Source organism: Camelus bactrianus, chromosome 8, assembly GCF_048773025.1.
Source record: "Camelus bactrianus isolate YW-2024 breed Bactrian camel chromosome 8, ASM4877302v1, whole genome shotgun sequence".
Lineage (NCBI taxonomy): Eukaryota > Metazoa > Chordata > Mammalia > Artiodactyla > Camelidae > Camelus > Camelus bactrianus.
In genome coordinates this window covers 75,409,806-75,422,807 of record NC_133546.1, presented here as the reverse complement: position 1 = coordinate 75,422,807, position 13,002 = coordinate 75,409,806, and the positions used below count along the sequence as shown (strand labels likewise).

The 13,002-nt window shown below is 41.2% G+C and overlaps 1 protein-coding gene and 1 non-coding gene across 7 annotated transcripts in view; both read right to left on the bottom strand.

The window, feature by feature from the left end:
• SMAP1 (small ArfGAP 1) overlaps positions 1-13,002 on the bottom strand; it is a 176,340-nt gene that overhangs the window by 41,433 nt on the left and 121,905 nt on the right. For 3 of the 6 annotated variants that reach the window (XM_074368757.1, XM_074368756.1, XM_074368758.1), the window contains 2 exons: positions 9,535-9,615; positions 5,042-5,122 (listed from right to left, as the gene is read on the bottom strand). The exons of 1 other annotated variant lie outside the window; for it this stretch is intronic. In XM_074368757.1, the coding sequence (XP_074224858.1) occupies positions 5,042-5,122; positions 9,535-9,615 (162 nt within the window). The remainder of the gene's footprint in view (positions 1-5,041; positions 5,123-9,534; positions 9,616-13,002) is intronic. 2 more of the 6 variants (XM_074368760.1, XM_074368759.1) reach the window with 1 other exon arrangement.
• TRNAT-GGU (transfer RNA threonine (anticodon GGU)) lies at positions 4,710-4,782 on the bottom strand. Its single transcript has one exon. It is a non-coding gene; the product is annotated as a tRNA-Thr (tRNA).

Sequence of the window (13,002 nt, the reverse complement as noted above, 5' to 3'; positions counted from 1 at the left end):
AAATCAAGATGTGTTAATTTAAACTGGAAGAGAACTCACATACTTCCCTTTAACAGAGTACCTCTCCTCTGCGTGGACATATTCATATGTCACTGGCTACTTGAGAGATAGCCTAGGAGATAAATCTAAACTGAGAGAATTAGAAATGTCAAACGTATGACAGAATGTGCTAGAAAAAGTCAAATTTATATACCATTTTCCAACAGAATATCTAAAGCACAACAGAGAGATATCTATTCAAATGTCAAAAGCTTCTGCTTTTTTTTTTTTTTTTTTTACTATCACTTGATTCAGTAAATTTTTAGGCTTTATCTTTCTCCTCCCAGTAAAGAAAGTAAGTCTGGTTCCGGCTAAGCCCGTTAGGAACAGATGCTTGCACAACACAAAAATGTCAACCTCGGTGAGAACTACATAGGTACAAAATACAATTTAAACACAAGAAGCAGGCTGCTCAGGGAAAACAAGTTGATTTACAGACGGAAGAAGTCCTTGTTAGAGGCGAACAAATCAGTAAAAATGATTAATTCACTACTTAGGACAGTACAGGTGGGGTTAAAGATACAGCTCTTTTTTAGGGAACCCTGGACTGTTCATTATAAAATGATGTACACAATTTACAACAGGACTAAAGATTGCAACAAGGAAGGAACCTGAAGACATACGTCAAAGTAAAACACACACACACACACACACACACACACAAACAACTTGGGACTTAATCAAAAGAAGACCTGGGCTCAAACCCCTGAGCTGCTACCAACTGTCAGCACTGAGCACGTCACTTCTTAGTGACTCGGGGTCCAGATGGGTTGGAGAGGACTTCTTTATAAAATAAGGGATTTGGACTAGAGAAGTACAGATCCTTCCAACTCCCCAAGTTAACATGCTTTTAAGTAACTGTTTCTTAACTCACTGCTGTGTGTTCACAAATCACGCTAATGGCTTTAATTACTTGTAGAAATAAGTGGACTCAGAAAAAGCAGTCTTAAAATAATAACCCCTATCAGGCACCATTCTTTTAAGCACATGAGGATACATGAGATGGAGTTTAATCTGTGCTGCCTTAAAAATAAATAAATAAATAAATAAATAAATAAATAAATAAATAAATAAATAAATAAATAAAAAAAATTCTGTTTTTCCAAACTAGACTCCATAAATTCTCTAAGTAAACTAGGTGACATTAGGCAAATCACATATTCTCTCTGGCTCTTGGCTCCTCCATCTGAAACAGTAACTGTAGTATTGTAAGGAATAATAATAACACATACAGGTAAAAAGTTGAACGCTTTTCCTCTGACGTCAGGAATAAGACAAGGAGGCCCTCTACCATTAATTCACAAACCAGAAATAAAAACAGCAATAAAATTAACCACAATATAGTCACCGAGATGAGACAAATACATAACTGGAAGGCATGAGTTTCCTCTATATATGTGTGTATGTGCATGTATAGATTGTTACAGATCAATGAGGAAAGGTAAGCAATCCAATTGAAAAATCCAGGCAAAAGATGTGACTCAGAACTCCAAAAGGGGAAATCCAAGTGGGCAATAAACATATGAAAAGGCACTGGGCCTCATTAGTAATATAGGAAATGGACATTAAAAATACAATGAACAGGGTACGGGATAGGGAGAAACAGCTCAGTGGTAGAGCACGTGCTTATTAGCATGCATGAGGTCCTAAGTTCAATCCCCAGTGCCTTCATTCCAAAAAAAAAAAAAAAAAAATACAATGAAGTATAATTATATACCCACCAGACTGCCAATAATAAAACCTATGACAATACCAAATGTTGTAGAGAACATATTGTGACCAGAATACACTGATACACACTTTGGAAAATAGCTTGACATCATCTAATACAGTTGAAGACACAGATACTTTATGATTCAACAATTTCACTCCTAATTACCTTCTAAAGAATACATGCTTAGATACAAGAACAGAAGTGTCCAGAGCAGCACTATCTCTAAGAGCTAAAGCCTGGATATAATCCAAACATTTATCAACAATGGGATGGATAAAGTAAGAAACATATATAATGAAATACAACAAAATCGTTAACTGAATAAACGATAACTATATACAACATGATTGACCCTTACAAACAAAACGCTGACTAAGAAAGCAAAACACAACAGAATATTTATGGTATCATTTCATTTGTATGTTGGAAAAAGGGAGAAAAACAAACCACATTATTTAGAAATAATTGCAGAGAAAGGTTTCTAAACTGCAAGGAAATGGCCCTCTTTGTGTTGAAACGGGAAGGGGTTTTCAGTCGGGAAGAGTTATGGGGAGCTGGCCGCTTGTGTCTCCTGACGAGGTGGTGAGCACACGGACGGGCCCTCTGCCTGCTTGTGAACACGCACAAGTGCACGTGTGAGCCGCACACCAGCACGATCCCCAGACAGCGGTCGGCCATAAGGCCAACTCTACTCCCTGACGATGACCGCCGCGTTGTCCCTGCTGCTACTACTAAGCTCTCCTCTGCAGATTATACCTGCCCGAGAGCAGCAGCTCCGCCAGGATGTGACGGAAAGGGCTCTGTGTGAGCGAAGGGGAGCTGGCCTGTGCTCCTGCCCCGGCAGTCCCCCCGCCACACCTTTAGATGTATCTTCCCCCTCAAGCGCTGCACATTATCCTGACCACCACATGTGACAGGAACTGAGCCTTTCCCTCTAGGGGATAAACCCTGCAGCACGGTTCCCAGCATCAGCAGCAGGAGGCCTGAGCATCTGCAGGCTGAGCAAGGACAGACAGGTGAGGTGTGGACTGATGGAGAGGTAAAGGGAAAGTGCTCGATTCCTCCCTGTTCCAGCCCCGGAACTGCCCCTGAACTGAGACTGGTTCTCAGGTAACTGTGGGGCCCTTCTCACAGCAGGCGACAGAAGGCAAATACTTACACACAAGGCTATGAAATGTACAAGGTCACTGCAACCAATGCTCACTGTACTTTGATGGTTAAGTATTTTTTTTAAAAGAGGAAAAAGTATATGATGTTTTTTAGTAGTCAAATTTCACATTTGCCAAGTACAACAATAAGGCATTACATAAACTCTTCCTTTTGATATTTCTGATTTTTGGAAATGAAAGATAAAACCTACTAGTGATTTCTAAATTCCTTTGTAACCAAGTAGAAAACTAAGCGATTTCACTTAATCACTCCTTTGAAAAAGTTTTATAATACTTGAAATCTAAATTTAATTCAGTAAGACTCTAAATCAGTAAATAATCATTAAAATAAATAGTGATATTCAAAGAAAATAACTGAAAAATATTTCCAAAAGTATTTCAAAGAATTCTACTTAGCAAGAATCTTACAGTCTTTAGTATTTAATAAATTGATCAGTAATAAACTGCAGTTTATTAATTATTCTGCATGACCTTGGGATCAAAAATTTACAGGAATTAGATGAAAAACATCAACAAATCACTGTACATGTATTTATCTTAAACACCTAACACACACAAGAAACTGTTAGAAATACAAAGAAATGTAAGACTCATTCCCCACCTGATCGATGCATAATCTTAGGAAACAAAACACGTGTTAGAACTTTATCTAACAGTACAATTAAACAATAATATAAGGTAGGAAGTAATAAAATCAAATGCGTGACAATGTCACCAGGATTCTGAGGAAGGAGAAAGCATATCTAGCTGGGATGTTCCAGGGACTTCATGGAAAGGGTGGAATGAGTAAGCTTAGGATGCAGGTGGTGCAACGGGAGGATACTCTTGGCAACTGAGAGAACAGAGATGGAAGGTATGCTCAGGTGGCAACAGACAAGTCTGCCTGGCATGAGGGATGGAGGGAGACTGCTAGGGAGGTGAAGAAAGGGTCAGATGGTGGATGGTTCTGACGCTACACAAAGGATCCTCAGCACATCTTTCATGCTCAAAGCATGTTTATAACTCTCTGAGGGGAGAGACTGTTCTAATAAATAGGACAGACTAAGAGCCAGTAAATACTGATCTGTATACAAAATGGATGCACTTTGTCGTATGTAATTTATGCCTTCATAAAGTCAATTATTAAAATTCCATCAACTAAAATCAAGGGTGCTCCCTTTACTAACAGTTCCCTTACTGCACTCCCAGTCTTGTATGACGAAACACACTCAAAGCTAAGCCGCCATAAGCATTTCACCAAGCCCTTTAGAAAAATGGAATGCTCTGTCTACCTCTGGTGGGCCTAATCACACGCGTCCTGCTTATCACTGCCGAACAATCTTCCAAAAGAATCTTCTCAGTTAGACGTACCATCTGCTTCAGAAACCTTGAAATGCTGCCCATAGCCTTTCCTCCCAAAAACAATCAGTCTGGACTTTAGGTCCTCTACAATTTGAGCTCAATCTACCATTCTGGTCTCATTTTTCACTACTTTCTATACACAGACATATATCTTCCTTCAAACTCTACTCCTGTTTTTTTAAACACACTTGGTGTATTACCAGTTTCCATGCCAGTCTTCAAGGCATTCTCTCCACCTGATATACTCCTGCCTCACACGTTAACCCCACCTACACTTCAAAATCTAGCTCAAGTGCTAACCTTAAACCTAGAATCTCTCCTGAAGGCCCTTCAGGTAAGGTATCTCCGTTCTTTAAATTTTCGCTGATTTAAAAGTTAAAAATGCCATTTTTTTAAATGGTAGAAAACCTGTTTTTGTTTGTTTGTTTTTAATAATTCTCTTTTAATGGAGGCACTGGGGATTGAACCCAGGAACTCATGCGTACCAAGCACGCACTCTACCACTGAGCTATATACCCCTATCCCCTAAAAACACCATTCTTCCCATCATTAATAATACTCGTCCTCAAGGAACTCACACGAATCTACCCCCTCACCTATGTAACTGACTACAGATCCCATAGGACAAGCCAGACGCACATGCACAGCACACAATCCTTGCTGAAAGAATATTTGTATATCATGAACATCCCAAAAGTCATTCATATCTAACTATACAAACAAGGTCGTAATCTTTGCAGACAAAAAAAAAAAGAAAAGAAAAGAAAAGAAACGTTACCTTTTCAGTTGTAAGAGGTTTTACAGGCTTTTCTGGTTCCTTTTCTCTCTTTTTCTCTTCCTTTTTTTTTTCCTTTTCTTTCTGAAACATAGCCAAATGTTTTGATGCTTACTTAAAAAAAAGCTCTTTACACAGTTTTACTTTATTAGTTTGAGTCATCATTTGAAAAAGGTACAGTGTGATGACAACGCCCAGCGATACTGCAACATAAAAGGAAGCAGAACAGATGCACACTCTCACTGAGGGAGGTACATGTTATAACACGAAAAGGAATAACTTTTCCTAAAAAACAATTAAGACAGAGGTGAGACAATTTAGAACTTCTTTGATATTTTAGAGTTTGTTTAAAACAGATGAGACCTCTACTCAGTAAACCCTCACTGCATTTTTACATCAGGTTAGGCTTCCTAACAGCAATCATTAAGTTAAAATTTGAATAAAAAGAAGAAATAAACTGATGGAACAGAATTCTTTATCACACAGATGAAGACAGATCACAACATGTACACAAGGAGAAAAGGTTAAAATCACTTTAACTTTTAAAAATAACACAAAATATTTTCAGCCTGTTACCACAGTGTAGTGATTTTTAAAAGGGCAAATACAATAATTTTCTCGTGAAGAAAAGTGTTGGAGATAGTGCTTGGGGACTGCCTAGTGAGTGTGTTTAATCCAACTTAGTCTAAGTAAACCATAATGGTGTTATAATGTTCACAAGTTGCATTTCCAAGAAGGATGAAATAGGATATACTAATAAAAACTTAGGGGCCATTAAAAAAGGAAAATGAAATAAAGATTGAATAAAGAGCATTTGGCAAAGGGAGGGTATAGCTCAGTGGTAGAGTGTGTGCTTAGCACACACGAGTCCCAGATTCCTGCATGAAAAGGGAAGGGGAGGGGAGGGGAGGGGAGGGGAGGGGAGGGGAGGGGAGGGGAGGGAAGGGAAGGGAAGGAAGGGAAGGGAAGGGAAGGGAAGGGAAGGATATACACACACACACACACACACACACACACAGAGCCCTTGTAAGGCAGGTGGAGGGAAAAGGTGCCTAGACACTTAGAATCGGATGACACTGCAGCAGAGTGCTGACCTAGGCCTTAGATTCCTGGCAGCAAACATGCAAAGACAAACTGGTGAACTCGGGAAAGGCAGAATAGTAGACACACACAACTTGATCAAAATGCCCATAGGCTGCATTTGCACCTATGCCTTTAAAATGGTGTTTGACACAACCTCTCTCAGGAGTAAGATTTTCACCACTTGTAAATCAGGAAAGCCAATACTGGCAATTCTCAGGCTGTAACATAAGAGATACAATTAAAGTTCCCGTGGGCCAGGTACTGTGATAAGCACCTTATTGCCTAATTCAATTTTTATAATGACGTCTGAAAAAAGTGTCATCACGCACAAAGCTCATCAGCCGTTGGGCCGAGGGCCTCCGGAGCCCACACTCCCGGTTCTCACTGCCCCTGCCGCCCGGCAGAGAGGGATGCCATCACCCATCCCTCCTCCTCACAATGACAGCTCACATCTACTGACCCCTTCCCGTGCGTCGGATACCGTCTGACTCGTGCAAATCCTCACAACAGCTTTCCGAGGTAATCCATTTTATAAGTGAAAGGTGAAAATGAGGGGAACAAAAATCCTTCAAATGCTATAAAACGTTCTCTGGATATCATCAGCCAAGTCTGGGGTGGGGGAACAACATGAGTGAACACTCTCCCTAACACGCTGGGGATGAACTGTTCTGTCACCTCCCAAAGCTGCCTGGTATTTCCCAGGCAAGTCAGTCATGAGACTTCATAAGAAGCCAATCTTTCTAATTACCGTGACTGGAGGGGCGCATCTGAAGTCACCAAAAACAAATTAAATCAGTTAGCTACGTTTAACAGAGGGGGCACGAGCTGAGGCTCTTAACATCGTTAACATCTTGGCTGTCAGAAGACGGCTGTAATCTACTCTGATCCCAGCAGCGGTGTGATGACACAGGCTCTGAAGTGACATTAAAACCACGGGCTCTAAACTCAGGTCACACAGTGTGACCCACAGATGACTCTCGTCTTTAGACTCAAAAGCTGCTGAAAGATCAGAGAACTGTGAGAACCTCTGTTGTTTTAAACTATGTTCTTAGCAAGAATAAAACACAGCAGTGTCTGGTATGGTAAAATAGTAGTCCCCAAAACTTGGTTACTCTATGTCTGAGTGAGACACAGAAACAGGAGACCTCCTGCATAAGAAAGCTGGAATAAATGTTCAAGTCCTACAAGATAAAGTACGTACTGGGCTCACTATGATCAAACTACACGTGAGTGATTTAATTAAAGATACAGTCTCTATGATTTTTTTATTATGCATTCTTATCTTAAAAAGCTGTGAGCATATATACTGTACCATACATATGTATATATTTATAAAGTATGTATAGCACTATAGTATACAAGTTATAACGCATACCTAAAAGTAGACATTTTTAAAGGATTAAAAAAAAAGTATGAATAGACATTCTAAATGGACTACTCTGAGGTGCCCCCCAATGTCTAAATGCTGTTAGACATCATCATTAATGCTAGACTGGATCAGACCACTGCTTTCCAAGACCTGGTGGAGGCACCACACAGTACACACCTGTAATCTCAGAGTGGCCACTCTTGGTCCCAGCTTCAAGGCAAACAGTGAAAAGGCCACCCTAGCCTTTGACATCCTTGCACTTTCTCATGGCAACCCCCACACGCCCCCAGTGCTGATCCCGACACCTACAGCACTCTGCCACCCAAACTGTCCACCTCCGACCATGTACTCCAGGCTCAAAACTGTCCCCACTGTCTCCTGAGTGCCCCTCTAGCCGCTCTTAAGTCCAAGTGCACCCAGCTTTCCATCCGCAGGGCTCCCATTTCATCACTCCATACCCCCTCCTGGGCTGCCCCGTCTCCTTACCTGTCCGCCCCCTCCCCTGCTCCAACCTGGGCCTTTCCTCTGGCCTAGAGACCTGTGCATCCAACAGCTACCAGACACCCGGACATCCCACAGTCACCTCACACCCCATGCATCCCTTTTTGTTCTCTCCTCAAACATGCTCCCCTCCTCAGCCTGTGCCCTTTTTTCACCGGACAGCACTATCGTCTACAGAGATGTCCAAGCCTGAGACTGGGAGTCACCACAGCTTCCCAAAGCACCCCCAAAAGCCCGTCAATGGGCTCCATCTTCTCCAGACCTCTTACCACCACACTCTCCTTTTCAGCCCTCTGCCTCCACCCCAGCACAAGCCCCCATCATTTCGCTCATGGATCAGAGTGACAGGTTGTCAAAGCCTTTCCACACCCAACAGCACAGAATTCACCCTCCAGAGCCAGGGGAGCAGAGCATCATGACATGAAGATTGGATCCTGATACTCCCCTACTTCTGTAACTCACTGAGGTGCCGGAGCCTTCAGGATGCAGCCCAGTCCCCTTCAGCAGGCCCATGGGAAGGCTCCTCCCCCACTCTCCCCTACCACAGGTTCCAGCCCTGCAAACCTAACCCAACTGGCAAACCTACCCCTTTCTATTGGCAAAGCCCGACATTCCACGGGGCCCCAAGCTTTTTTTCACAAAATACTTTCCCTACTTGGCACGCATCCTAATCCTTATAGCTAACGTTTATTACGAGTTTAAGATGCATCAAAAGTGTGCCCCCTGTATTGGCAGCAGCACAGGGGCACATGTCAATCACGGCACACGCTACGCTGCATTAGAAACCTTGGAAAAGTGCTCTGTTCTCCCCTGTGAGACTGTAAGCTTCTTCAGGGCAGGGGGATATGCCTTCTTTGTCTTTGTGTCCAGAAACAGAACAGAAACAGAAAAAATGGTAGTTGAAAATCAGATGTCTCAAACTGATTCATTAAGGTCATTATACCAAAAACAAAAACAAAAATAAAGAGTCAAAAAATTAAAACCCTCAAATATTTGTAGAGATGACTTTCAAAATCCATAATGGTAGTGCCATGCACCCCAACCACCTGTACCCCAAACCCACTCTAACAAGTGTCACCGATCATTCTACACTCATACACTGTCTCTATATGATGGTTAGTATTGCTTAAAGAGAAACTCGACCTTTACTTTCTTCAAGTGCTTATAATAACAGAATCATAGAAAGAAAACATTTTTAATCAACAACCTTCCCAATGAATCAAAGAATTCAAGAGCAACTATAAGAAAGTTCCTTCAAGTGTAAAGTAGTAATGGAAAAAACAACAAAAACTGCTTATTAAATGCTGAGATATATCTATGGTACTAGTAAATTCATCATTCTGAAATTACATACAGATTAAAGCCCTTTAATCTTACCTGTGACGTACAAAAGTGTTCTTAAAATTCTCGCATTTAACATATTTAACACTGGAGACTATTCAAAACATAAACAACCATGACAGCATCCCAAAGGAGGGTGCATGGTGAAAGGAAGTGCATTCACCACTGAGCAATGCATCATGTGGCTAGAACTCCACCATACCTCCAACTTGTTTTTCTCAGCAGCAGCAGCTTGTAGAGGAGAGGACACCAAAGGCTGAAGAGGAGCATCAGAGGAGGAAATCTGTGGAATGCAGATGAAAAGTCAGGAGAAAACAAAAAGAAAAGCAAACAACACAAGGTCACCAGAATTGACAGGCACAGGTAAGAAACATATTTCTGAGATTTAGAAGTATGTCAAAGGAAAATATTGTGTCAAGAAGAAAGCGTTGCTTTTTTAGTGTTTCCATGTAGAATTTCTAAAAGTATTTACTACACAATAGTGCATGATTTAAAATGGACTTCACTATGATATAAAATTTAAAGTGTACTCAGACAAAATCATACCAAAAGCATCTGAAAAATAATGACACTTCTCATGGTTCAGTCTCGGTCGGTGTCACCACTGAAATATTAATGCTCAGAGACATGAAGATACATTGCTTCAAGGAGCAGGAGAGTACAAATGAGTTTTTGTTTTTACTGACAATAACTGTTATAAGAGCGGAAAATAAAACAGCTGAAATAGTAAAAGTTAATTAAGGTTTTAATCAACTGTTTAAAAACCAGAAAGAAGGCTGGGAGAGAAAAAGAGGGGATTAATGCAGTGTAACAGCCAAGCAGCAGACAGGCTTGTCAGAAAGCAATTCATACACTTCCCTCTTCAGGATCTGTTTGCATCAACACCATTCTGAGAGCTGCACTCACTGAATTACCCCAGGGCATTAGGAGAGAGTTACACATGCAGCAAAGACCATTTAGACATGAAAACGATTTCATCTGAAAGCCTTTCCACACATCTTCCTACCCAATTTCTAAATGTGCAGTTGATCACTTTAATGGGAGCATTATCTTCCTGCTCTCCTCACTGTCAAAATGTAAGTGAGATACGCTCACAAAACGCTTAGTAGATCTCTGAAGCCATAAAACTGACATCTCTATATTGCCCTATCGTATCAACAGTGCCTATGAGGAATTTTTAAAAATAAAAGGTGCTATTACAGAAAGGTCATGATGTAATGTCAAAATAACACTGAGAGATGACAGGCCTCATTCAATCTGCCTGTTATTAATTTAGTTACGACTGTAATTCTTGACTTGCAACCCAAGACCAAAATCTTTGGGTTTTTTTTTTCCTGGAACACTGTTGTCTCTATAAAAATTATGCAAACTAGCCACTGAGTGACTACTAATGTAACTTGAACATAGAAGGAAATATTTAAAAAGACAAACTGTGCATTTTAAAGCCTGGCTTCAAAGCTGGTTTATCCCACTGGACATTTACCTATCTGAGATCTTTCATTGCCACTTCATTCAGAAAACAAGGGATTTTTAGAAGTACATAAAATCACTTAAGATAATAACCTGTATCATAAAGACCTTTTTGCCCGAACTCATGTAAAAGCTAAACACAAAAGTATAAGGGAGGAATAGGGGCATTCAGTATGTTAAGTATTACTAACTCAAGGTAAGTGTTTGCAAGTACAGTTCTCATTTTCAGAGGGTGATAAACTGATCTGACCACTTTTAAACCTCAAAAGGAGCAATATAAAACTATTCGGTAACTATGAGTCATTTAACAATGCATTTTAATGCAAAAAAAAAAAAAAACAACCCTTTAATACTATGTTCCAGATAGGGAAAAAACAGACTTGTTCAGTAAGAAAGACACTTGAAAAGTCAATGAGCAAATCAACCACAAATGGGTAAACAAACTATACCTGTACCTCAAACTACTGTGTGCCAATAAAAAAGGACTGGTCTAACAGCACACATGGAAACAGGGATGAGTTTCAGAAACATGCTGAAAGAAAGACGTCAGGCACATTGAGTAAACAGTATGAGTCCATTCATATGAAACTCTAGCAAAGACAAATAGAACCCACAATGATAAAAGCAGGGCAGTGGCTCCCTGGGCTGGGGTGGGAGGCCAGAGACACAAAGGAAACTGCTGGAGTGAAGGAAACGTTCCACGTGCTAGTTACACAGGGGCAGACCGTTTCCAAAACTCACCGGACTGTGCCTTAAATTGTCTGCCTTTATTGTATGTCAAGTATACCTCAGTAAGATAGATTTTTAAAAAGCTGATGAGTAGGGTAAGGTCCGTTATGTGAGCGAGCAATGAAGAAATAGAAGTCTACATACTGACAATGGGAAGCACGGATACAGACGAGGGAAAAACGCAGAGGCAAGAAAAACTAATGCTCTTGATGTTCTTCTAAGCCTCTCCAGACCACTTCTCAGCAGCCCCACTAAGCACCCAAGCAGGAAATCATATCACCTGTCGCCAGGATGAGCCCTCCTCCCCAGTCTCCTCCCCCCGAGACGTGCTCTTCTCTGAACTATGACAAATCAAATACGAGTCTGCCCACTACATATTCCCACCTAGAAGGGCAGAGTCCAAACTCAACTAGGCCACAAGTGTCGTCTACCTGTCTCCCATCCTCCCCTGACCTGGCCACGCTGCCTCGAGCCGCACGTGACTCCTCTGGGTCTAGACTCTAGTCAGCCTCCCCTGGCTCTAGGGGTCTCCACTCCTGCTGTTTCCTTTGCAGGAGGTACCCACACTTCCAGTAGTTCCTACCCATCCTTTAATTCCCAGTGGACACTGCCCCCTCCAGGAAGTATCCTTTCCTTCCCCTAGTCTGTGTTAAGCAGCCACTTCATGGCTCCTAAAGCACCTTCTACAGCACTCCCCTACTGCATCCTCATCACGCCTGTCCAGTAAGGATGTGTGATTACTTAATCAATGTTCTTTGTTCAGCTGAAGTTGTCTGAGACACTGTTCTGGTCTGTTCATCATCTTTAGCATCTGGCATTCAGCAGGTCTCAATAAATATTTTTTTTATTTTTATTGTGGAACACAGGAGGATGAGTGCATCTCAGAGGCAGAACCAAAAGGAGGTTCCATCTCAACAGCAGTGCACTGGCTTGCTATCATACTTGTCTGAAATCTCATATAAGTTATCTACAGTTATTGTTACATTCAGAATTTATGTTGTTGGCTAGATGGTAATTCCATTTCACTGGATTTTAGTACTTTTAGAGAGAGAGAGGACAAGACTTTGACCTTGAAAACGGTGCTGGGAATTGGTGGTGTCAGTAAATCAATAGTCGTGTTTGAACATCCCCCTACTCCCCACCTTCTCCAGCCCTCCCCTCTATCCATGACAGGATACACAGGTGGAACCCGGAAAAGATTTCCCTCTGGAATAAACGAACTACAATCCTTCTCTCAATTATCCTTAAGCCCTGAGGTTCTTCACTAAGCCCCCACCAAAATAAACTGTATGTGAAGAAACTCTCAGAGCAATCCCATCATACAAACCCACCTACTGCAGAAGAAATCTAATCAGGCAAAACAGATTTCCCACTACCATGTACCAGGATAAGGTGAGCAAATAACTCTTTGAAAAAGTATCAAGTATTTAAAAAAATACCAGTATGATTATTTGAAGATCATAAGGCAAAA